Below are 27,627 nucleotides of genomic sequence, written 5' to 3'. Positions count from 1 at the left end.
CTATTTCCGAAGTTTATTTTGTTTCATCCCTCATAACGACACATCGCTACTTCATCATCATAATGTTAATACTCAATAAAATCGATAGTCACAACCACATAAGATATGAACAATTCTTGCGGATTAGAAAAAAAGCTCCAAGGGCGATCTTGTGATTTTCGGCATTGTTTAAGAATGTTTAAAAAATTCCAAACTCATTGTTTTCATATACGGGAGGTTATACGTGGCAAATAAAAATATGTTTATCTTTGACATTTTAGCAAACAACGTTGATGGTTGAATTATTGTCGAAGTCATTATTGTTGAAATGGTTTTTCGCAAATTTAACATCCGTGAAAGAAGTGATATGCTTGAATTATAATTTCTGAATAAGAATACTGCAACCGCAGCTCGGCCAAGGCTGGCAAAATTTTTTGCAGAAAACGATACCGTAATAAATGCTACGATGGTATGCCTGAATCATAATGTTTTATATGAAGAGAATAAAACGTATTAGGATTCTATGAAGAACAAGAAAAGGTAATAGACAATATAGGCGATATTGGTCTTTAAATAATCCTAAACAAATACACGAAGGAAAACCCCTGGGGTACCAATCAATTAATGTATGGTATGGTGGATCGGCATATTTTGGGTCCGATATTTATCAAAACTTAACTGGAGATCATTATTTGCAACTCTTAGAGCACCAAATGGAACAATATATAGAAGATTTACCCCTAAATATATCAGCGCTGATTATATGGCAGCAAGACGGTGCCCCTCCTCACAATGTTGTGCCAATTAAAAATTTTGTTAACATGGAATATCCCAGGGGTTGGATAGGAAATGGCAGAACTATAGATTGGACAGTCAATAGCCCCGACATAACTTTAATGGATTTTTTCTTTTGAGGACACATAAACTTCGGCAAAGAGGCAATCAACAGTTAAGAGACAATCTGGAAACGTTACTAAATGCATGATACAAGTAGAGTGTATGAGAAATGAGTTTAGAGAAATTGTGGTCACATATTAGAGGTATTTAGAATAGTTAAAGAATTTTTTACTTTAGAGTGCTGTGTGATTTTTAATGTGTTTGTTCTACTTTAGTTTGTAAATAATTATTGTTGTTGCAGTCAGCTACGGCACTCTTTGAAATTGTATAAAAATTTCCTATTTTTGCCTATTTTTCAACAACGAGTGGACTAAAATATAAGGTGTATTACATCATTGTAATTGAAAAAAACATGATAGTGTTTTGTTTTATACGGCATTTGGAAAACAACTGGGCTACTAACCCTACATTTTGTTTTTTTGTTTACCTTGATACTACTAAAAACAAATAAACAAATAAATTGAACGCACAGTGTTTAGAACTTAAGCATGCTATATGCTAATTCACATGGTTCGGTGCAACAAAAAATCTAAAAATCCAGTCTTTGACGTCCATAGTCAAGTGAAGACACCTCGTAATGGAATAAACGTATTTACTATTTATGTCTCGCAGCGACGCAAACAAAATTCAGTTTCTCAACTACTCCCGAATTATGACAGGTCAAATTAACGATAAAACCCTTCCGACGTCAATACCACCATCCACTTATTTGACAACACGTAATGTGATTAATATAAGCCGGGCATGACAGATTCTCGAATCTTTTTGAACTCGTTTTCCCTCGCCATTTGGAACGTGTCGCACGATGAGCCAGGCAAAGCCCACACTATTGAAATGAACCCATAATACATTTCGTACAATGAACGTTTTCCTTATCATAGATTAATTAAGGAGGCCATGAACCTTCAAAAAACAAGAGAGTTAAGTCGTCTTGTTACCATGGAAACGTTAACAATAATTTTGTAACGTTTGTTGTGTCATTTTGAGAATGTTTTATTTATACAATTTTTAGCGTGAAAAGTGGAGGGGATTTTTTTAAAGAAATTAGCTTTTTACAAAATTCACAATACAGGGAGCTAGTAAAGCTAAGTTTTGAGACTAATTTTATGTTAAGTAAATTACTCTAAAAGGAAATTATCCTTAAAAAATTCTATATCGTTTTGAGTCATATTAAATAAATAGCCGAAAAAAGTATGTTTGTAATTTATATTTAATTTGTAATTGTAATTTATATTTAAATTTAATTTATTTTATATATATTTAATATGTTACAATTTTAGCATAATTTAGGGATGCTGTTGATACTATATATTAAAGTAATATGTTGTGGTGTTACGTGTAAGACACAATCTTGCTCCCACCTGCTCCATTTTATAACAATAATTTTTAAAGAACTTACCGGGTGGGCAAAAAAAACGGAGAAAAATGTTATGTCTAACCCAGATAACAATATGACGTTAATAAGAGGTCGATTATTGGTAACCAACTACGTCGATTCGGCCTTACCATTGAAGTGTATATGACGTGAAAATGTCACAGCCCATTTACGTATATTAGGAAACGTAAAATAACGTCATATTTTTTTAAGGAAATTAGCTTTTTACAAAATTCACAATGCAGGAAGCCAGTAAAGGTAAGTTTTGAGACTAATTTTATGTTAAGTAAATTACTCTAAAAGGAAATTATCCTTAAAAAATTCTATATCGTTTTGAGTCATATTAAATAAATAGCCGAAAAAAGTATGTTTGTAATTTATTAAGCAATATGTTACAATTTTAGCATAATTTAGGGATGCTGTTAATATTATGTAACATGTTGTGGTGTTACGTGTAAGACACAGTCTTGCTCCCACCTGTTCCATTTTATAAAAATAATTGTTAAAGAACTTACCGGGTGGGCAAAAAAAAACGGAGAAAAATGTTATATTAACTCAGATAACAACATGACGTTAATAAGAAGTCGATTATTGGTAACCAACTACGTCGATTCGGCCTTACCGTTGACGTGTATATGACGTGAAAATGTCACCGCCCATTTACGTATATTAGGAAACGTAAAATAACGTCATATTAAAACGGAAATTTTACGTCATTCTTTGTTGTTGTATGACGCACTTTACACGTCCCAAATTAATGTAGTATGGAATACAAAAACAGACTAATATGTAAAAATTTTTTTATTGAATATGCAAATTTTTATATATATAAAAAAAACTTTTTTCTAAAAAACAAAAAAAGATTTTAGACATATTAAAAACATTGTGGACATCTACGTAAGTTGCTCAAACGAGTCCAATAATGGAAACGCCCAACAAGCGCACTCATCTTGCAAAGGAACGATAATAAGAACAAAATTGTTGATATAAATTACCTAGAACACCTATATATAAATCGACTGAATTTAATGGATATGTAAATAGATTTTGTAATTCAGAAAACGCTTTCCCCACAATAAAAATAGAGCCGTCATTCCTCTTTAAGATATGAATTTCAATAATTTTATTGTCAATCATTCCATAACAATCTGCTTGAGAAAAGTTAATTGTCGTTATAGTGACATTTTGAAAGAACAGTTGTTTATACTGTTGTGATGTTATGATAATAATTGATTTTCAGAGAAGCCCACAATTATGTTCAAAATCGCAATTTAAGGTTTTCAAATTGAGGTAAAGTACTAGTAAATCTGTTACCATGTTCTAATAATCACCTACTTTTTGTTGCAAGGGAGATTTTAAAGATTTAAGCAGTGACTTTAATTGGCCTAAAAAATTCTCAAAGGGAAAACCCGAAAAATTGTCCACGGGACCATAATGATCAACATCTTCTTTAAGGTGAATCAGAAGATGAATGTTGTATATTAGAAACTGTGCCCCATATAAGTTATGACAATGTTTTACAAAATTCTTTAATAAATTACCAGCCAATTCTGTACCGAATTTGGCCATATGAATAGAAAATATAAATATTACAACTGCACAACTCAGAATTGTAAAATTCCCAATATCTCCTTATTTTGCTCTTTAATGTAATTGAGGATTTATTTCCTTGGTTACTGCTACTTGCATAAAATATGATACATGATTGTTAATGGACCACACAGATGAAGTGGATGGAGTTAACTTTGCTGAACTACATGGCGAATCCTACATTCTGATGTAGAATATAAAAAAATGGTTTACTTTAATCTTAAGAAATGTTTTATATTTTCAACTACAGATATTTCGATTCTGTAACCTTCAAATCTAAAGTGTTCTTACCTGATTCAAAAAAAATTCTATGCTCTTTATTTAAGGGCTAGGAATCTTCCTTTGGAGATGCTCCCTGTTTTAACAGTTTTTCAAATTTGCCTTGTGTTTTGGTAGGTGGCCAAAAACAGTTAGATTTTCTAGGAGCTTACCAACTGTAATGTACTATAGATAAGCCGCCACCGCCGTCGTCTTTCTCAAACTCGACTCTTATGAAAGCCATTTCTGCATAATTAATAATGGATGTGCTTACTAAATTAGTCTCGTAATTAACTAATATCATGCTGGTTTGCTGTTTTTGTTACAAATAACAAATATCATACTGCAAAATACTCGCATATGTATATTTAATTTGAAGGAACGGCACAGATAATTTATAAATTTTCTAGTTTCCAGTACATTTCTGTACATTTGAAACCAAAACTAAAAAATATTACCTGATTTTCATCGTTAATTTTAACATCGATTAATAACAATTATAAACAATATGAAAAAATATCAATGAACATTCGAGCATGTTATCTTATATATCAGTATTACATATCAGAGAGATCTTATTATATACTCGAAAAATAAATATACTATTATATATGTTATACATTTAGGATCATAGTGGTACGTTACATATACGCCCTACTAATGACGCCTACAGAACGTATATAATTCTACGTCTTGGCGACGTTGATAATAGGTCTTCGACGTCGATGTTTTGTTTTCTTTTTTTTATAGTGCGATAGTGTTACTTAAGTTTGATTCATGTAAGATATTATTTTTGGCATTTCAATAGTGAAAGCTATTGTCGTAACTTTTGTTTACTATGGGCTGTCATGCTCTATTGACACTACGACTAACTATAAACCAAAACCTTAAAAGAACGCTCTTATTGCAAGGCAATGGTTTAATTTTTTTAGAGTTATGGCTAATGCAAAAATTGTAACAAAAACAGAGCAAAGTGCCTAACTGAATGATACTTTAAATGTATAAAAACCCTGTTATTGTTTTATTTCGTTTCTTTTAAGCAATCATACTGAAATATTTAAAAAAATATATTAAATGAATAACTTATTTTTTCTTAAATTGTTGCTTTTAATACACCCAGTAGTTTTTTATGTTTCTACATTTTGTAGGGTGTTATTAAATTTAATTAAATTGTAAATTGTAAATATACAGTTTTTTTGTGAAAACTCTGTGTAATAATTATATTGTATTAAAATTTGATGTTCGTAATATTTTTTTCTTTCTATTGATGTGTTTTTATTAATATGAAGTAACATTTATTGGCATTACAGAAAAATCGAATTAGTCAAACACCTAGGGCTTCCCTGGCCCACTGTGTGTCGTTTCTGCGTAAATAGGGCAAAATTGAAACACGTGGAAATACGCCCGGCGTCACTCTAAATACGCCAAAGGTCGCATCAGGATGCGGAGGTGGTTCCATTGAAAAACAAATTGGAACAAACACGGGCTTGAAATCCGCGAATGGGAGGAGCGGGAGGTTAATTAAAGCTAAAAGTGCCGTGCATATTTAATATCGCCGATTGAGTTCAATTATAAAATGGGGTTATTCTAGTTCTATCCGATTCTGCTTCACCTACGCTGTCGTCTCCATCCATAAGGGCAGGAACCATTTATAAAAGCGTTTCCAACTTTATTGACACATAATGTAATTTGTGAACTCCATCTAAGCTTGAAATAGTTCCAGTAACACAGGCAATATCGATTTTCCTAGGAAAATTTTATTTATTGAGGGCTGTATATAGAATAATTTCACGTAGGTTTTTACTTATTCAACAATTTTTAAACTGCTAAATTCGCGCGATGTGTTTTGTGGTTGAGTAAAACATTTGCAGCTGTTGCATATTACATTAACTGATTTTGTTTTATAAATAAATAATAACGCATCGAGTTATTATATAAATAAAACGTACGATTATGATTTTATTTTGTATTGTCTGGGATAGAGTAATATACTAAAAATAAAATTATCTCTTCTCCGCCGCACTGGTTGTTCTTTATGGATTTGATGGCTATCACTTTAAAATATTTTCGCTTCCAATGTTGTTTTATTATTTCAAGTTTTTCATTATTTATTTATCTGATATTTGTAAAACGAATATATATATATATATATATATATATATATATATATATATATATATATATATATATATATATATATATATATATATATATATATATATATATATATATATATATATATATATATATATATATATATATATATATATATATATATATATATATATATATATATATATATATATATATATATATATATATATATATATATATATATATATATATATATATATATATATATATATATATATATATATATATATATATATATATATATATATATATATATATATATATACATATATATATATGTGTTTTCCGTTTTTTCATATCTTTTCAAATAGCTTTAAAAAATAATAAAAACGAAATCGCAATATTTCGGTTTTTCTCGGATATTTCCGGAACGGCTTGGAATTTTCAAATTTGTAACACGGGATCTTGTTCGGTATCAAAATGCGCAACTTTTGTCTAATTTAACCGACACTGTATCTCTTATAGTTTCCGAGATCCCCATGCTGTGCATCCTTATCTTGGACACACTGTATATATATATATATATATATATATATATATATATATATATATATATATATATATATATATATATATATATATATATATATATATATATATATATATATATATATATATGATGACACTATATTCCGGGATATCATCCGTTCGCTCGTTGAACTCCGACTGGAATCCTGCATCCGACTGGAATCCTGCAAATCCTGCATCCGACTGGAATCCTGCAGACGTTTCGCCAAAATCTCACTTGGCATCTTCAATGCTCGCGCTCCGAAAACACTTCGAACACTGGGAGGTTATCGGCGGTGCGTGCGGTATTTATACTCTGCGCCGGAGATGGTAACGGTGCTGCTTGTGCGTGGGAGGAGGTGGCTCCGCCCCCTGAATTGTCGCGTTGTTAATTTCGCCCGATCGTAGTTGCGATGTCCCCGTTGGCTGCTGCGCATCGCTCTGCTCATCGCTCTGCTGTTTGATTATCGTTCTCCACGTGTTGGATAAATGCAGAGCGTCGTCTCTCGTATTGAGGTGTCCGGACTTTTCTATTTCGATGGCCTCTCGTATAATCCTAGTCCTAAAATCAGGAATATTAGCTATTTGTTTGCAAGTGCCGAAATCAATTTTATGGCCTGTCTGATGTTGGTGCTGAAACAAAGCAGATGTTGTTTGTTTGTTTCTTATGGCTAAACGATGTTCCTCGAGCCTGGCTGAAATCCTTCTGTTGGTCTGTCCCACATACGTCAGGCTGCACGATCCGCATGCTACACTGTATACTCCTTGGTTTTCCAGAGTAATTTTTTGTTTTGGGTTTCTTAGTATTGCTCCGATGGTATGGTCAGGTTTGTATGCCGTTGATATGTCGTGTTTCCGTAATATTCGGCCGATTTTGTCAGTAACCCCCTTGATGTATGGCAGGACAGCGATCGATCTTCGTTGGGTCTCGTCCTGCACTCTCTGCTGCGGCTGTTGTTGTTTACTGATTGCCTTGCTGATGGTGCGCCTTTGGTATCCGTTTTGTCGAAGACAGGTACTAATTTTCTTCAGTTCTTTATCTCTGTTCCTCTCGTTTGTGAGCCTGAAGGACCGAGCAATTAATGTATTTGCCACTGCCTGTATCTGTGATGTGCAGCAGCCAACGGGGACATCGCAACTACGATCGGGCGAAATTAACAACGCGACAATTCAGGGGGCGGAGCCACCTCCTCCCACGCACAAGCAGCACCGTTACCATCTCCGGCGCAGAGTATAAATACCGCACGCACCGCCGATAACCTCCCAGTGTTCGAAGTGTTTTCGGAGCGCGAGCATTGAAGATGCCAAGTGAGATTTTGGCGAAACGTCTGCAGGATTCCAGTCGGATGCAGGATTTGCAGGATTCCAGTCGGATGCAGGATTCCAGTCGGAGTTCAACGAGCGAACGGATGATATCCCGGAATATAGTGTCATCATATTTTTCCATCCGTGAATCAATACGTGAGAATATATATATATATATATATATATATATATATATATATATATATATATATATATATATATATATATATATATACATATATATAAGTTTGTACTACCGCAACATAACACTGCCATGTTTTAAAGATCCTTTATGGTTCACTCGATTATCCCGTACAATAAAATTCAACAAAATGTTAAATATAAATAAATTTAAATACAAATTAAAAAAGTTTCTATTGAATAATCAATAATAATATCGAAATTTTTATTGGTTAACAATGCCAGTTGTTTGGGTTACTGATTGAGTGTCTAACATACTTTTACTGCGTCAGTTGTTGATGAATCACACTAGCGACGTTTCGCCAGTCAACTTGCTGGCTTCTTCAGAGCTCAACTGAAACAGGTTTGTTTGGAGGAAGACAGAGCCAAGCAAGCCGGATGTCTGATTCCCATACCGGTAAAAGACCTGAATGGAGGTTAACATTGGTTGGTTGTTTAGCAATTTCTATGGATTCTCGGATTTTTCTTTGGTAGAAGAAGATTTCATCTTCTGTTTCATGATTATGTTCGACAGCTGCTGATGAGGTTGTCGTAGTTCTTTTAGCCTGATTGAAATGTTTCTTCCTGTCTCTCCAATTTATTCCTGGCCGCTATGTATGGAATGCTCTAAAATGTTATCTTTGAGAGTTTTAACATTATATTTCTTAACAACTTTCGATATGTGGTCAATAATGGTTTGAATGTATGAAAGGACCACAGTGGCAAGTAGAGAAGTATATTTTTAAATAAAACGCTGACGCATATCTCTCATGTGGAAATCAATGAGACCAAACTAACCAAAAAGAAAAATCCGAAAATCCATAGAAATCTCTAAACAAGCAATAATATTATTTACGACTCAAGTCTTTATTTTTTGACGAATATGGGATCGGTTATCTGAGAGGATGTTTATGTCACTCCTTTAGCTCTGCCTTCCTCAGACAGTATATGAGCAGGTACAGAGTAGAACGCAAACTAGTTTCGGTTGAGCTCTGAGGAAGCCAATATCATGATTGGCGAAACGTCAGCTAGTTCGATTCATGAATAACCCACGCAGGTGTAATCCAGAAAGTGTATCAACCGCTTTTTATGCATTGTTAATTAATTTTGACATTGAATTTTGTTGTAAAAGAGTGATCGATCTGAAATAAAAAATAGTTCAATTAGAATTTAAGAAATTAATATAATTTCTGAGTTCTTTAAGTGGGTAGAATTTGAGTATAACTAGTACCATGCGAGACTTCACCTGTGGATAGCAATCACTTAAAGTAATTATATTTTGATTAAAAAATTCTACTTTAGAAGCATGACAAAACTTATTTTTCCTATTTCTGTTTAATAAAAAGGTTTATTTATTTATTTATTATTTATAAGGAAGTCACAGGAGATTTTTATTGTTAAACTATTGTGAAGCTGAAAAAAAACTGTTTCTAATGTTATAATTTCGTCGTTATTTTTTGCCTAGAATCGGTATCACTTTATAATTAAATGTCGTAATTGAAATAAACTTAACCCCTGCATATTTTTTGTCTTAATTAAGTCTAAAGTTCGGAGCAAGACACAATTAAGTCCCCGCCTTTGTCGCAGTTGATGAATTTGTTGTTTGCGTCCCGATTTATCTCGGAATTATCCCCGGGAGTATATAGAGAATTTCGTTGGAGCGTCTTACATCGCCTTTTGGTTACATTCTTGGAGGCATACACACAGCGCGGCTATCTACAGGCACGAACAGGTATTGTTCGGGTAGTTCCATTGTGTGAACTTAAACAGTATTAATTAAATTTTGCAGAGGATTAATTTGTCACACAAAAGCATTATCTGAAAATGGAAAATTAGCTTCTCTCTCCGCGGGAGAACCTGGTGGATTGTTGCTGGAAGCGCCAACTGGCCAAAGTTGATGTTTTTGTGTGCGCTCTCGAGGCTTAAAGTTTAATTCAGAATTTTACATAAAACACATAACTAGCCGAGGCTCATATTCAAGTTCAAAGACCCCGACGGACCCCGACGGCGACGCCCCGATGCAATTTTTTTACGTTTAAAACTAAATTTTAACCTGCCCACGATGAAAAGCATTAAAATGAGAAAAAAGTTTAGTTTCTTCATTAAGTTTTGTAGCTCCGTTTCGTATGAAACTTATTTTTCAACATTTCGACGTGTTTTTGCATCCATTTTTTCATTAGCGTAAAATGTGGAAACAAACGGAGAGATCAATTTGGCAATTGACACGTTTGGGAAATGAAGAGAGTGAAAATTTCGTCAATTTGTGCCACTGCTTCAAGGAGAAAAAATATTTTAGTAAGAATATTTTCTTTAATGTGCGTGCTGTCTGTCGCCGTCCGACCCGCTTAATTTGTGTCCTCATAATTACACCAGTTTCCGTAGTTCTAACACATTTTAAATGCGCTAAAAACATGCCAGCCACCTTTAGTTGTTCTTCGGCAGACGTGAAGCAAATAATCGATCAAAAACAGTGCTCACACAATAGTATTTGTAGTGTTTTAGCTGCGTTCCGCGTGGTCGGGCTTAATCGTGTTTATATTTTTCTTTCTAAGAGTGAGTTTGGCCGCGGACGGACTGCACGGATGGCGCCGAATATCAACAAGCAGCCAAGATGTTCCCACTGTGAGAGATCAATAAAGGACAGTCAACCTTCAATATCATGTCGTGCCTGTCTGTCGTGGTTCCACAAGGGTTGTTCGGGTCTCACTAACCATGAGTTTAACAAGCAGGCAACTATGTGGAATAAATCCAAAGAAACCACTTGGGCATGCAATCCCTGCTTAGATATTGCACAGTCTCAGTCAGGAAGCAAGCAAACCTCGAATAGCAACCCTCGGCGCTCAATTGGACCGGGTGCTGCGTCGCTCCAAGATATCTCTGGTCTCCAACCCAGCAATAACCCATAACCAAGTATCTTTGAACGACATAATGGAGAAATTAATAGTCATCGAGGCTCAGTATGTCAACCTGCTGGCGAGATACGAAGATCAAATCAAAGTTAATACTGATCTTAGATCTGAAATTGCAGAGTTAAGGAATCAAATTGCTAATAACAATCGCAGTGACAGCACTACAGCCGGCGAACAAAGTCATGAAAACGGCATTCTGCAAGAAGTGCTGCAGAGACAGGCACGCATTAACAATTTGATGATTTTTAATCTTCGCCGAGACGAGAGCATTCCTGAATCACTTCAAATCTCTTCATTGCTCTCCAGCAGTGGGTCTACGCAGATTGAAGTCACCAACGTTGTTTCCGTCGGTAAACCAAACCGCAATGGCTACAAGCCAGTTAAAGTGACGCTGTCTAAACCCAGCGACGTATCACTTGTGCTGAAGAGTAGGAGAACCCTCGCTGAGAATCACAAAATTTACGTCGAGGCAGATCTTTCTCCGGCGCAACGTAAGCATATTCGGGATATTAAAGAAGAACTGCAACATCGTCGCTCGAATGGTGAAAACAATCTGATTCTAAAATACATCCGTGGTGTTCCCACTATCGCTACAAAAAACCCAGCTCCGCCGCCACCCCAACCAAAGAATTGACCTGTATGTACCAGAACGTTCGGGGTCTCAGAACTAGGACTCATGTCTTTTACAGTGGCGTAACTTCCTCAGGGTATGATATCGTTGCTGTTACTGAATCCTGGCTTCAACCAGATTTTCGGGACACTGAACTCTTTCCTGATTCTTATCTGGTCTACCGCTCAGACAGAAGGCAGGATCCAACCGGAGTCTCCAGGTGCGGTGGTGTCATGCTCGGTGTTCGTGACAGTTTTGAGTCCGCACTTCTGGATACCTCCGGCATCAGCAACAGTGCTCCAAGCATAGACTTTTTAGGTTGTAAGATCTCTTTAGATTACTTTGTATTTTATGTATTTTTAGTATACATTCCTCCCACTGCTGCCAACTTCGAAGTTGAGAACTTTTTTGAATCTTTGTCGTCGCTGGACTTGTTGTTTGGTGGATCTGTCTTGCTGTTGGGTGACTTCAATATTCCTTCTTTCACTGTTTCAGCTCCTGTCAATGTCCGACATAGATCCCTACTCAACCTCAGCGCCATATTGAATCTTAAACAGCAAAACTCTGTAACTAACCTAAATCACCGTTGCTTAGATCTTGTTTTTGCCAATTTCGACGTTGCGATAGTGAGAAACGCAGTACCACTTATCGACGAGGATCCACACCATCCCCCGTTAATAGTTTCTCTCCAAGTCGCTTTTCCACACGTCTCTAATTTTCCAATCAATAGGAATGATCAAACCCAATTTAACTTTAGGAAGGCCAACTATCCTCATATGTATGAACTGATGCAGCATGCAGACTGGAATAGTGTTATGGAGTGCTCGGATGTAGACAGGGCTCTAACACTTTTTTACGACATGCTAAACAATATTTTTGCCCTTTGCACGCCCACTAAAACACCGAGACGAAGGCGCTTTCCATCATGGTTCACTAAAGAAATGATCGCAACTATATTTGAGAAGGAGAAAGCTTTCCGCAATTTCAAGCAATACAAATCTGCTTATTATTTTGCCCGATATACCGCGCTACGCAGGTCAATCAAGTTCCAGTCACGCATTGCCTATACTGATTTTCTTTGTCGTGCTGAGTTAAGTATGCATGATAGTCCTACCAATTTCTGGTCATTTGTTCAGCGGAAGAAGGCAGATTCGCGAATCCCAGCCTCGATGTCCTATTCTGGTCAGCCATGCCAAGAACCTAATATGGTTGTTGCAGCTTTTGCTAAGTACTTTGGTAGCGTTTACACCATATCCCAGCCAGATCCATGTTCATCTTCAGGCGTGTCCTCTAATCCGGAACTAGTGAACATACCTAAGCTTACTATCCAGGATGTCTTGTCAGCAAGCAAAGCACTCATACCAAGTTTTATCGTTAGAGACTGTTTCCACGCACTGTGTGCTCCTTTATGTCACGTTTTTAACCTGATACTTGAGACGGGTGTTTATCCAGAGCCTTGGAAATATGTCAAAGTTTATCCAATTCTCAAAAAAGGTGATCCCTCTGTTGTTGAAAACTACCGGCCTATTTCGATCTTGTGCAACTTTTCTAAAATATTCGAGATTATATTAAATAAATTTATTTTTGCTCAAATTAGAAATAAACTATCTACCCAACAACATGGTTTTTATGCGAAAAGATCATGTATCACTAACTTATGCTCCCTGTCTTCGTATGTCTGTGACTCTCTGAACAAGCAAGGTCAAGTTGACGTTATATACACTGACTTCCACAAAGCATTTGACCAGATAGATCATCACTTACTGATTGAAAAAGCATCTCATAAATTTGGTTTCTCTGATTCGCTGATTACAGTGTTGAGGTCCTATTTGGTGAATCGTCGACAGTTTGTTGAGATTGAGGGGTTTAGATCAGTTCCTTTTGTTCCAACTTCTGGCGTGCCTCAAGGTTCTAACCTTGGACCTCTGCTTTTCAATATATTTATAGATGATCTCGTATCTTCGATCATCTGCAACAAGCTTGCCTGTGCGGATGACCTAAAGCTATACGAGAGCATTGAAACTGGCATGGACTGCGTGACTCTCCAGGACAACATCAGTATTGTCAGTCAATGGTGTACCAGAAATAAATTGCATCTTAACATCAGCAAGTGTAATGTGGCTCAGCTACTGTTAAATTGTTATTTAACTGTTAGGTCCAAGCTTGACTATGGTTCACTGATATGGTCACCAATTTATCACTGCCACACTCAGTCCATTGAGAGTGTGCAGAGAAGGTTACTAAAGTATCTAACGTTCAGGGAGGACGGTCTCTATCCTGAGAGGTGAGTTGATCACGATCTTCTACTAAGAAGGTTCGCTATACTGCCCCTGAGCTTGCGCAGAGACTTGCAATCTGTTTCATTTCTCTATAAGTTAGTTCATTACGGAGTTGATTGTCCGTTTCTTCTGGAACAATTGCGTTTTCAACTTTCTTACCGCAGTTACCCAGGTCCAATATCCATTTTCAAAACCCTATTTACAATATGTGTGCTACCTTCAACAAACTATCATCGTACTGCGATTTATATTATGATGGTCTCCAGGCCATACTTCAGCAACTTCGAATGGCGTCGGGTTATGCGTACCGTTAAGTCTTATCCTTTTCTTTCTCTTTCTCATTCTATCCTTCTTCATTTTTTTTTTAGTTGTAAGTTTAGTAGATTTAAGATTGGTTTCTACCTCCCCTAGTATGTATATTGGATGATTTATATTTAATATTTCCTGTAATTGGGTCATGTTACCTGTTGGAAATAAAGTGCTATTATTATTATTATTATTATTATTAATGTGCTGTTCCCTAATGCTTCTAGCGTGGGGTTTACATAACTTATGAGTACTCTAAAGTTAAACTCATTTCAAGTTATCTTCAGTCTGTCTACAGAAAACCCTGAAATTGCTGCAAGTTTTAAAGTTTTTTTTTCAAGTTTGATTGATAACCTTATCGCTTTGACCGTTTTGTCTTTTTTGTGTTAGTTTTGGTTAGTTATCTATATAAAGAGATATTATGCAACAAGTGCTGTAAATGGCATTTGACTCACGAGTTTATTTGACACGAGCGGAGCGACTGTTTAATAAACGAGTGACTTAAAAAGTTTACCGAACGTGTCGCATAATATACTTTTTCTGCGACCGCTAGTTTTTGGGTACATTTTCGCAAAACAACACGAATACATTCACTGACAAGACCGTCAGAATTGACAAACGTCAAAATTCAAACCGTGGGAAATATCTCCGAAAACATCCGATTGCTCCCATACTCGTGCGGTAAAATCCTGGAAATGTCCGAAGTGGCTCGGATTCACGTGAAACGAAACTGACGTGGTAAAGTTACGTTTCCCGCACGCTAGATCGGTGTGTAAGTAGGTATTTTACAGTAGTAGTATATTATGCAATAAGTGCGGTAAACGGCATTTGACTCATCAGTTAATTTGACACGAGCGGAAGGAGTGTTTAATAAACGAGTGATTTAAAAAATTTACCGAACGTGTTAATTATGTGATAGAAAATGCTGATGAAATGCTAGCTTCAGTATATCCGGTATCTGCGACGCGACGCTCGCATAAAAACTTTATATATATAACAACTCTGTGCTTTGCGTCCAGTTCTCCTTGTAGCGGGTTAAATAAAACCTCGTAGTTCTGTTTGCAAAATAAAAAAGTGTTTTTTAAAAACGAGATCCTTCGTTTGAAAACCTTAACTGGCGCAGTCGTGACGGATTTGGGGTAGTTTTCGGTCAAAGCCACGTCATCGGGACGATTTGATCGCGAAACGTGGGTTTCAACCCTTAGACTCCAAAACGAACCAGTGATAGACTGTCTGACAAACCCAACGTGATTGAGTTCGACTGAGGGCAAGGAAGGCAAGAAATCACCCCCGCAAGCAGTGCTACGCAAGGAAAATTCCAATAGGAAGAATAGGCTGACGACTAAGAGAAATCAAGGTTAGTGCCCAAAATTCCTATTGTTCTCCTTTCATCTTCCCTGGTTAGGACGGTGGAAATAATTTTAAGGATTCTTAGTTTTAAGTTCAATTTTAAGAAATTTCAAAATCAATTAAATTTATGAACGAAGATCAAGACGTCGACAATTTAAGTGCGTTTTTTACTTCGTTAAATTTAGTGGAACAGAAAGTAGAGAACAGTCAAATCAATTTGAAAATGAATTCTAATCAATCGTCGAATTCAGGTGTAAATTACACTTTGTTAAAAATGTTTATAGATAGTATTCTGCCATATAATGGTGATTCCAACACTTTAAATAGTTTTCTATCAGCTGGAGATTTCCTTTTTGATACATATGGTCAAGGAAACGACGAAATTTTAAAACAATATTTGTTAAGAACTATAAGAATGAAACTTGTTGATCGCGCACAAATTCTAGTAGGCTGTAGAATGGAGTTAGTAACGTGGGACAATATTAAAGTAGCTTTGTTAAATTGTTTTGGCGATAGACGAAATTTAGAATGTTTAGAACAGGATTTGTTTATGGCCACCCCTTTTAAAAATGAACATCCTTTAGATTTTGGGAAAAGATTACAAGTTTTAAGAAGTATCCTTGCTCAAAAAATTAATGCATTTCCTGCCGATACTATGGATAATGCAAGCAAAGTAATTCATTTACGTCAATACGATCAAATTTGTTTAAGGACGTTTATTAGAGGATTACCAGGACAATTACAAAGTATTATAAGACTTAAAAATCCGAGCTGTATAGAATTAGCTATGACCCAAATTATTGAAGAGGAAAATTTTCAATATACACAAAATATCTTCAGAACTCCAATTCAATCGAAAGTTTTGCCTAATACTTCTATCGAACCCGTTAAACAATTTTCACAAAATCCAAATTATTTTAGTAACCAAAATTTTAATTATGTACAACCGATTCGCCCTACAAATTATTTTCAAAACAATAATCACCATAATCAAAATTTTAGAATTAGGCATGATCAAAATCAGTTTACTCCCCAGACTAATAGTTTTCCCAGAGGTCCAATTAATATGCCTCAACCACGCGAAGTTCCAAGAAATTTTCCTACAAATAGGCAAGTTTTTGGCCCACCTAAAAACGTATTTAAACCGACAGGTCAGGTACCTAACAATAAACCCGAACCTATGTCAACAAGAACAAACTATACTATACCACGTCAAAATAATCAAATTAACCATTTCAAACCTACTGGCCCTAGAAATTTTATTTCGCAAGAATTATACCAAATCGACGAAAGTAACGCGGTACAAACAGATGAAACATCTGCGGTATTTCAAAATGAAAATATTCACCAAGACGAATACTCTGAAATTGAATTTTCAAATCAATCTGAATACTTTAATGACACTCAAAATTTTGACGAACACCCTGAAATTGAAAATCAAATCTCTCAAAATTTTACAATAACGAGCCAATGCGACTCAACGAAATGACATTAGAAATGTATACCGAAATTAATAATAGTTTACCGTACATCCAGATTAAAGAACCCGCAATTAAACTTTTAATTGATACTGGTTGTTTTCACTCGATTCTTCGACCTTCCATTGCAGAAAAATTTTATTATGAAAAAATATATCATTCCCCAACTATTATTAAAACAGGAACTGGTGAAAAGGAAACTCTATTTAAAGCAGATATTACGGCTTTCCCAGAATTAAAGGCTAATACCAACCTATCTTTTATCCTTTTTGACTTTCATAAATTCTTTGACGGTATAATAGGATTAAACGACCTAAAACGTTTTAATTTTTCTATCGATCTTGTTAATAAACAATTAAGGAATAATACAACTAATATACCAATTTTATTTAGACAACCACAAAACGAAGTATATTGTATTACTGTGAATGCACACGAAATTGTTAACGTAAGAATTCCAGTAACACAAAACAATGATGTTATTATTCCCGAGCAAGTCATTGAAGGTCTCTATTTTCCAGAAACACTTACTACTGCAAAAAACGGTTTTGCGCAAACAGAAGTTTTTAATTACACTGAGAAAAATATAACGTTAAATTTCCCACAACCTCTAAATGTTTTATCTTTTCCGGACTTTCATAAAGAAAATTTTGAACTAAATATGATAGATAAAGAGTCACTTTTCGGAAATCCTGGAGATATTAATGAAGATATCGATAAATACATACATGAAGAAGATCAAAATATAAGCCTTGAACAATTGGAACAAATTGAAGACGTGTTTAACCCTCTAGAAAATGTAAACACTCCAAAAATTAATATCATCTCGGACATTCAAATTAAACCGCCAAATATTCCTAATACTGGTAAGACAGTACACTCAGCAGCTGAAGATCCAATATTAAATATACCAATTACCGAAAATATTTTAAATACTTACTCTAATCAAATAATATTTAACCAAAAAACAAACGGTCGTTATCACGTGATTAGGAGTTACCCATTCCAAAATAAATCTAGATTTTCTGTTTATTTAAGTCAAAACTATCAAAATGAAATAATTAAATTCTTTTTAGATTATTTGGATCCAACAAAAATGTACTGCCTTTATGTACAAAACACCGAAATAGATTTAAATCGAGAACTATCTGTTTTGTTACCAAATACATTTAAAAACCGTGCTTACAAATTGGTAATATCGAAAACTCTTTTAACTGACGTCACTGACAGGACAAAACAAAAAGACCTAATTGCATATCATCATGAAAAAACCTGTCATCGAGGAATTAATGAAAGCCTAATAGCATTAAAAAGGCTCTATTATTGGCCAAATATGAAAACTGATTTAACTGAATATATTAATAATTGTGACACGTGCCAACAAACAAAATATGATCGACATCCACCAAAATTAAAGTTTATGTTGACACCGACCCCTTCTGAACCATTAGAATCCATCCATATGGATACTTTTCAAATATGTAACGTAAAATTTCTTACAATTATAGACGTATTTTCACGGTACGCCCAAGCTTATCCGTTAGAACCCGCTTGCACAGCAATTGCTATCTTAGACGGTTTAGCGACCTTTATAAGTCATCACGGCCTACCTCAACAAATAACGTGTGATAATGGTACGGAATTTAAAACGTCTTTGCTTTTAGATTTCTGTAAATTGCATAAAATTGCAATTCATTTTACAACTCCCGGCAATTCTAATAGTAATAGTCCAATAGAGAGATTTCACTCTACTCTTGTTGAATTATATAGGGTACTAAAATTAAAAGAACCTAAAGAAGCCCCTAAAAATTTAATAAAATACGCCATTATAGGTTATAATTCATCAATGCATAGCGTAACAAAACAAAAACCTTTTGACGTTATTAATGGAAAAGTAAACGGTTTAGATCCCTTTGATTTAACGGATGAAATCATTGTAAATAATTATATCACAGATAGACGTGAAAGACTAAAAACTATCTATCAACAAATTTACGAAACATCGTTAGAAACAAAAATACGTTTAAATGAAAAACAAAACGAAAAACGAGAAAATCCACCTGAAATGAAACAAAATACAAAGGTTTACGTTACTGACAAAACAGCAAAACGTAGTAAGGACAAACCCCGAAGAAAACCTGTTATTATAGATCAAGATATTGGGAATAAAATTATTACAAAAAATAAAAAAATAATTCATAAATCTCAGATCCAAAAACCTAAAGCTTTTTCTTCTTCGCAGGTTAATGAACCGGACAACGCTGTTCCTTCTTGCAGCTACGCTGTTATTAGTGATAGCGAATAATGATATTGAAGTTATCCCAATTAAAACACCACTTCTCCCCTTCCGCTTAGGAAATGCTCGAATAATTCAACATCAACATACATTTTTGCATTTTGTAGAAACATCTCAACTTTTTAATCAATTACGTAATTTAGAATACGCTTACGCTGTAATCTCAAAATCATTAAACTATACAAATAAACATAATTATCAGAATGTACACTATATTAATGGAAATAATTTACTTAATAATGTTCGATATTTAATTACTCAAGTAAAATTTAAACTTGGTAACATAAAACCTAATAACCGTACAAAAAGAGGTTTAATAAATGTTGTAGGTAAATTATCGAAATGGCTTTTTGGCACTCTCGATTCAGAGGATGGACAAAAATACGATAAAATTATCACAGAACTTGTGCGTAGTAAACATTCATCTGACATCCAACTAAAAAAGCAAACCTCGTTGATTCAACAGCTGATTGACAACTATAATGATACTATAACACTTCTACAGAAAAATCAAGAAGCTATTAAAAAACATATAGACATTTTTGAATATAATTCAAATAAAACTATTACTGACATAACTACTTTCATTAAAGCTCAAAATACACTAATGCAAATAATTCTAAATTGCCAAAGTTTTATAACTTTTTTGGATAATTTAGAAAATGCCATTACATTTGCGAAATTAAATACATTACATCCTGTAGTAATATCGGCGGCCGAATTAGAACAAATAATTTTTAAATTGACTGTTCTCTATGGTGATAATCAAATTCTAATTTTTGAAAATCAAAATAATTATTATCAGTTAGCAAACTTACAAGTTAAATTTACAAAAGATAAAATAATTTTTGCCGTCCATATTCCGATTTTTCTTAAAGATATTTTTGAAATATTCCACCTGTTCCCAGTACCTGTGAATCACTCCTTAATTATACCTAATTCACCCTACCTAATATTGGGCACTGACATGCAACAATATCAAGAATCAATCTGCCCAATCATTGAAGACACCTACGTTTGCGAAAATCAACTTACCCAGCCCATCGGTGATTGTGTGACAACCCTCATTAAATATGCCGAAAACAAAAATTGCCACGTAGTCAATGTAAATGTTTCAACGCATATAATACGACCAATCACTAGTAGATTTGTTTTGATAATACCATCGGAACAGAAACTTAAATTACAAATGAATTGTCAAAACAAAGAAATAGCTTTTATTGAAGAAGCCTGCCTAATCAATGTTCCATATAATTGTGGTATAAGTACCCAAAATACCGAGCTTTGGAATAAAGAAGAAATTTTTAAAGCAAACCCATTCTCACTGCCACCCATTAAAATTGAAAATATGGAACATCACGATGTGAAGTACCAGCCACTCCAACTACAATCGATTGATCTCAATACGATCAAAAAACTACGAGAAGCTGCGAAATCATCGATCCCCGACATTGGTTATGAAATTCATCCAGTCACTTGGAGTCTCGCCACTTCAACAGGAATGATGTTTATTTTAATCTTGTTAATAGTTATAGCATGGAAAATCTACAAGAGCCATTTGCTGCAAGATTCCAAGAAAACTAAGAACGACCAGTCTTCCGAAAACAACCCTTCGTCCCTGTTGTTTTCCACTTCGGAGGGAGGAATTATGTGATAGAAAATGCTGATGAAATGCTAGCTTCAGTATATCCGGTATCTGCGACGCGACGCTTGCATAAAAACTTTATATATATAACAACTCTGTGCTTTGCGTCCAGTTCTCCTTGTAGCGGGTTAAATAAAACCTCGTAGTTCTGTTTGCAAAATAAAAAAGTGTTTTTTAAAAACGAGATCCTTCGTTTGAAAACCTTAACTTGTTGCATACTATACTTTTTCTATGACCGTTAGTTTTTGGGTACGTTTTCGTAAAACAACACGAATACATTCACTGACGTGACCGTCAGAATTGACAAACGTCAAAATTCAAAGCGTGGGAAATATTTCCGAAAACATTCGATTGCTACCAAATCCGTGCGGTAAAATCCCGGAAATTTACGAAGTGGCTCGGATTCGTGGGAAAGGAAACTGACGTGCTAAAGTGACGCTTCCCTCACGCTATATCGGTGGGCTATTAGGCATTTTACAGACGGGAGTAGAAAAAATCATTTAAAATATTAATTCAATATAAAAATGCTTCTAATGCAATACAAATACCAGTTCACAAAAAAAGAGCCGCAAGCTATACTGGTTTGGAAAAGTACATCTATTAAATATTATATTCTTCCACTCGTTTATTAAACATTCTCTACTTTGCGTTTCACTCGTGCCCCAAAAAACTCGTGCCAAAATGTCATTTCTCCAAAAAATTATATTTATTGTTGAAAATCCGTAAGTTATTAATAATATGTGTGTTGAAGCATCACCATAGCAATGGACTAATTTTAGTATTAATTTCTTCTTTGTGGGTACACCCAACAGCGAATTATATTAACAAAAAATTATATGCTTGCTATGGAAATCTCTCAACAAAATCAATTTTGACCGGTTAAAAACTACTGGTTTGAAATTATCTCACCGAATACCACACGAGGTCACATTCAATCCGGAAATTTTTGCTCATGAATATTTTTTCATTGATAATATTACGACATCTAGTGGTATTACTAGTGAAAATTTTATGGGCGGAGATTGAGTGAAAACAAATAATTAGCATAAAAAAACCTAAGAAACCTCGTATCATTACCTCAGTAATGAGGCACAGATATTACTGGTCTGACACGTTTTAGGTACCTATAATATAAATGCTGAAAGGCAGTTAATATTCAGTTGGGGCATTACATGTTTCCAATTTCAACATTACAGGGATTTTAGCGGTTCTAACATCGACTTAGATAATTTTAAGCTTTTTGGGGGTTCCGATCTGAGATCAGGTCTTTTCTTTTCCAACCCCAAACGTTTCTCCAACTCATTGATTTGCCCTTGTTTCTTTTCAATCAGGTATTTGTAGTGTTCGATCTCTTTTGCAGACTTACCGACTTCTGAGTTAGCTTCGGTCAGTTTAGTTTGAGAATGTGCCTTTAATGTGTTATATTTATGGGTTATAGAATTAATAACTGTTTCACATTTTTGCAACCGGCTTCTCATGTCTTCTTTAGTGCTCTCGTGGTTCTGTAGCAGATCTTCGAGTTCCCGTAATTTTCGTCGAAATGTCTCATTTTCTTTTACTATTTCATTGCTGTCCTCAGTAATTTTGCTAATAAATCCATCGTATTCCTGCATAATTTTTTGGTATTCCGCGTTATCGTTTTTTAGTTTAATCTCGAGCTCTCCATTTTGCTTTTCAAGCTCGCACACCCGATCCTGCAGCTCTTTTATCCTCGTTTCTCTTTCCTTCGACAGTTCGTCTTTCTCTCGGATAGTTTCCTTGCAAATTGCCAAGTCGTTGTTCCTGGAGAGAAGCTCTTTGGACACGGGCTCCTGCATCCGGAATATCTGCAATATGCTTTGGATAATATTATCGAATTGAATGCTTCTAAACCAACCTTAAGTAAGTCCATGATCTTCAGGAATCCAAACATAAAGGGTGATTTTTTAATTGGAGTATGTGTCAATTTGAGAGTGGCAGCATATTGTTACTATGGATACGATTGTAGTTTTTGTGCATTTTCAACTATTAGTATATACAGGGTGCTAAAAAAGTGCGCTGCCAAACTTTAAGAAACTATCCCTTGCGTGATTTTAAGACGAAAAATTCATATAAACATTCGTCCAAAAATGCATAGCTTTCAAGATAAGGGTTGTTTTTCTTTTTATAACGTTTATTTTTTTTTATAACGATATTTATTTATAACGATATATTTTATCAAATTTGGTAAACATCTTTTAATTATTGAGAGGCGGTTTTTCATACAAAAGCTTTATTTTTATTTTTACCAGTGGTGTCCGTACGGGGTTGGAACTGAATATTTTTAAAGAAGAAATAGCACTTCACTGCTTTTTCTGAAAACAAAAATTATTTTTAAAATCCCCATTCAATTTGGAGCAAATTTGGTGCATGAACTTGCTTTCGTTCGATGCACCGTTGTCGCTTAAAAAAATAAATAAATACATAAAATAAACTACTAACAGGAAGAAGTTTATTGTAAACAGTAAGAAAAAGAAAAAAAAATTAGAGCGACTGTCGGAAATGACCTCGCCCGACTTCGATACACGCGTTTGTATACCTTAGTAGGGACTGGAGAACCCTTTCTAAAATACCAGGGGTGTTCCTAATAACTGTACAAGAGTCTTCTATCCGATTTATTAGATCTTCCTCACTTTGGACTGGTGTTGTGTACACTAATGTTTCTAAGTTTCCCCAGAGAAAGAAATCTATTGGATTTAAATCAGTTGACCTAGGTTGCCAAAAATGTGGTCCAGCAATATTTTTTTTAAATTTGGAGGTGGGAACTATTTTAAGGTTTTACCCACAATAATGTACCTATATTGCAAAATGTAAATGTATTACAGCAATACTCGTAGATACAAAAACTGATAAAGGAGTAAATAAAAAAGTGCCAATAAACTATAACATTTCCCCCCTACAATTTTAGTTGGCCTACAGGGGACATATGTTCATATGGCCGGTTCACCATTTTTGTTATAAAAAGCACCCCTTTCATATTTACCGTAAGTTATGTGGAATAATCAATTACATTTCACTGTTTTAAAATGTTTTGTATTTTTTCATCATTAAGTATTTGCTGTTATCCTGAAAAACGTCAAATAAGAAGTTAATGATGATAAGTTCAATCAAGAAAGCCTAAAAGATGAATACTTTGTTTGTTATTATTAATGGTATTGCTTAATCGAAAAGTCTCTAGACGTAAACACGAAATTTCCGCGAAGAAGGGTGTAGACCCTTCTCAATCGTCCCGAAAAATCAATTTTGCGATATTTTTGACGAAGAGAAAATATCTCGATCGCTCAAATGAGAATAATAAACTAAACGTTTGGTTGTTGCTAAAGCTCAATTCACACACACGTTTACGCTCACTTCTTCCTATTGATGTTTGGCTACCAATACTTTGTTTACCGCTGTCCTAAACAGCGAACCACTGTCGTAGGTTTTTCAGCCAAAATGTTCTTCTTCTTCCTGAGCCTCGTCTTCCCTCAATCTTGCCCTGAATCATCAAATGTTGTATGTTGCATGTTTCATTGTGTCTCATAACATAGCCGAAGTATGAGAGTTTCTTAATCTTGATGTTTGCAATGATTTCTTTATTTTTCTTCATTCTGTTCATGACCTTTATGTTAGTGACCCGATCTATCCACTTATCCTCAATGCGCTTCTGTACACCCACATTTCAAAAGCTTCTTTAAAGTAGTCTCTGTGACGTAACATTGGAGCATTCTCATTCGGAGCTCAATTTTAAGTTCATGTCTACACACTACTGTCCTCATACATATGAACCTTCCTCTTGCCTCTGGATTTGATTCTCAGTGAATTGTCCCAATCCTCGCTTAACAATTGTCCTAGGTATTTAATGCTCTTGACCCTTTCAAGTTTACTTTGGCCGATCCACCGTTCTGCATGTATATTGGGTTCTTTAGTTTGGTATAAATTTGGTATTTTTGATGTTAAATTTAAGACCGTAACGGTTGGATGAAACTACTATTTGGTCTATGAGCTTTTGGAGTCCTTTAATATTATCTTTATTATCCTGTAGAACGGAATTATCTGCATCTCTCACCCCATTAATTTTTATTCTTCTTCGATATTTTCTAAAGCGTCTTGGAATTTTGTCTCCGAGTATGAAAAGCAATGGTGGCAGAATACAATACTGTATTACCCTTGTTTTAATTGAGATGCTTTCAGTCATATTATTTCCTATTTTCACATTTGCTTTTTGATGCCAGAAGAGGTTGACCATGTCCTTGTCATCAATTCTTGTTGTTTTTAGTATTCCACTCATTTTTTCATGTTGCACTCTGTCAAACGCTTTCTCGAAGTCACTAAAGCTCATAAATACATCGCAGTTCATACCTCCACTTCTTTTAGTTAGAACTTGAATGGAGTATTTTGAATGTGTTCCTCAAGTCTGGGGTAAATTTTTTGATGGTTTTTTAAGGCATGACCCATCAGGCTTATGGTTCGCTGTTCATTTCAATTTTTAGCCTTTGCTGATTTAGGAATCTGGATAAACGTCGACTTCAACCAGTCAGATGGTCTATCTGCTTTATCGTATATTCAATTAAGCAACTAATAATGCAATTCAAAATAAATAAGAACTAAAAGTTCAGATTTTCACGAAATTATATATTTTTACATGACAATTGTTTCGACAACACCGTGTCTTTATCAAATGTAAATATTTACAAACTACCTGCTACTATATATACCGAAAAATGACCATAAAACCTTAATTAATGTTGTTAGAGTTTAAGTTCAATAAAGGAGAGGTATTTAAATCTAATTAATCGTTAAGCAATACATTTGAATGTCTCATTTTGTTAACCTCCATGGCTTCCAATAAATTTAATTTTTACATAAGAAGTGCTTCGAGCATTAGAAAAACTTATTATACTTATTATACTTTTTGATAAAACTTAAAAGTCACCTTACTTTTTGAATAGACCTCGTATACCTATCCAATTTAAGCGAAAGCCTGTGAACTTCATATCATCCTATACCATCTATGGGATACAATTGTTTTATAAATTTGCGCCATATTAAAGGTTGCCAGTTGTTTTTAGAATAAAAGAGTTATATTAAAGGTATATGACAATTTTCCGCGAGTTTTTGCTACTTGGGCAACCCTTAATGGGGTATCGTCTGAAATTTTCCTCTGGATTGTAATACTGAAAATAACCTGCGTGTATGCCGTAATTCATTTTTGTATTAGCATTTCCATCGCACAATATGATTCGAAAATGTCACTTAAAATTGTTTATCATATTGGGCACTTTCTTATTGAAAAATTCGCTTCAAATTTTAATTTGGTATATTCATTAAAATAATATTTTCGATTGTACAAAATATAGTATATTGAGCTTTCTGAGAATTCTAAGTTCTAAAATAAAGTTTTTATTAAAAAATACCAAATACGTTTTTTTTTGCAAAGTAGGCATAATAGGGACAGGAAATAATAACACAAAAGAGACGAACCGCAGCTGGTATATATTTTTCAACCCGGTTATTCAAACAACTATTCGATTTAACATAACTGCCCTTCGAACAATGGTAGTGAAGTCCATTTTTGATCCATCAGGTTAAACTATATATTCAAAGCACTTCTTCAATCATCAAGATAAAAGCCGCGGATTGTTTGATTGCTAATAGATATAAATATAGATTCTTGGATTTTTATTTGGTGGAAGCATAGCTTGCATGCAAGAATTTTAGTTTTATCGAATAAAATTGTATGTCCGGTTTCGTGATTGTGTTCGGCAAGAGCTGATGAGTTTGTTTGTCTTAGTCGTAAGGTTCATTCGTGTTATTTGAACCCAGTTGATATTTTTCGTCCGGTCTCTGTAATGTATTCTTTGCCGCATATGCATGGAATGTTGCAAACGCATACTGTCTCAAACGGAAATTGTCTTTGACTAAGCGAAGAAGTTGAGAGATTTTGGGACAAATGGTAAATCTGGTTTTAGCATAATTCCTATGAATTTGTGGTCAGTAATGTTTTGAATGTGAGTATGGGCCACTGTTTGGTGTGGAACTGCCAAAATCACTCTATTAAAATTCCATCTATCGCCATACTGTGTTCGTAAAAAAAAACTATAAAAGATACAATGAACACTACTTGGACTGTGTTCGTAAAAAAAAAACTATAAAAGATACAATGGACAGTAAATTGAAATCAGATAAGAAATCCAAGAAAAAATATGGATTACAGAAAAAATTCTGAATCTAATGGAAGAGAGAAGGCAACAAAAAGTCCAAGAAACTGAGGATGGCCTCAAAAAACGTAATTCAGAAATAAGAACCAAAATTAGATATGTGAAAACGGTGTACTTCTCCAACGAATGTGCAAAGATTGAACAGTATGAAAGAAGACATGATGACTTTAGCCTACATAAGAAAGTTAAAGCAATCCTGTAATTGACTACAATAACAACAAGCATAGGAAAAACTTAAAAGTATATTGAAGAGCTATTTGAAGATGAGCGAAACGCAGATCATGGCGTACA

At 34.5% G+C, this 27,627-nt stretch overlaps 1 protein-coding gene across 2 annotated transcripts; it reads right to left on the bottom strand.

Annotated features, from left to right (window-relative positions):
* Nucleotides 1-5,643: 5,643 nt before the first annotated feature.
* LOC132705375 (cytospin-A-like) lies at nucleotides 5,644-23,070 on the bottom strand. Of its 2 annotated transcripts, XM_060675929.1 has the most exons (3): nucleotides 22,995-23,070; nucleotides 22,485-22,944; nucleotides 5,644-5,845 (listed from the first exon to the last, which is right to left on the bottom strand). In XM_060675929.1, exons 1-3 carry the CDS (start codon nucleotides 23,028-23,030, stop codon nucleotides 5,802-5,804), a joined length of 540 nt encoding a protein of 179 aa, XP_060531912.1. In that variant the 5' UTR covers nucleotides 23,031-23,070; the 3' UTR covers nucleotides 5,644-5,801. The 2 variants fall into 2 exon arrangements, with proteins under 2 accessions (XP_060531912.1, XP_060531911.1); XM_060675928.1 differs by lacking the exon at nucleotides 5,644-5,845 and having other exon boundaries at nucleotides 22,273-22,944.
* Between the last annotated feature and the right edge of the window lie 4,557 nt (nucleotides 23,071-27,627).

This window comes from Cylas formicarius, unplaced genomic scaffold (genome assembly GCF_029955315.1).
Source record: "Cylas formicarius isolate icCylForm1 unplaced genomic scaffold, icCylForm1.1 PGA_scaffold_7__23_contigs__length_41026272, whole genome shotgun sequence".
NCBI lineage: Eukaryota > Metazoa > Arthropoda > Insecta > Coleoptera > Brentidae > Cylas > Cylas formicarius.
The sequence above is the reverse complement of the archived record's forward strand: the minus strand, read 5'-3'. Positions and strand labels throughout refer to the sequence as shown.

Coding starts and splice junctions, on each gene's coding strand:
- LOC132705375 (XM_060675928.1), bottom strand. CDS start 23,030: ATGTTTGGATTCCTGAAGATCATGGACTTACTTAAG. Junction 22,945..22,994: donor AGATCATGGACTTACTTAAG/GTTGGTTTAGAA, acceptor AGCATATTGCAG/ATATTCCGGATGCAGGAGCC.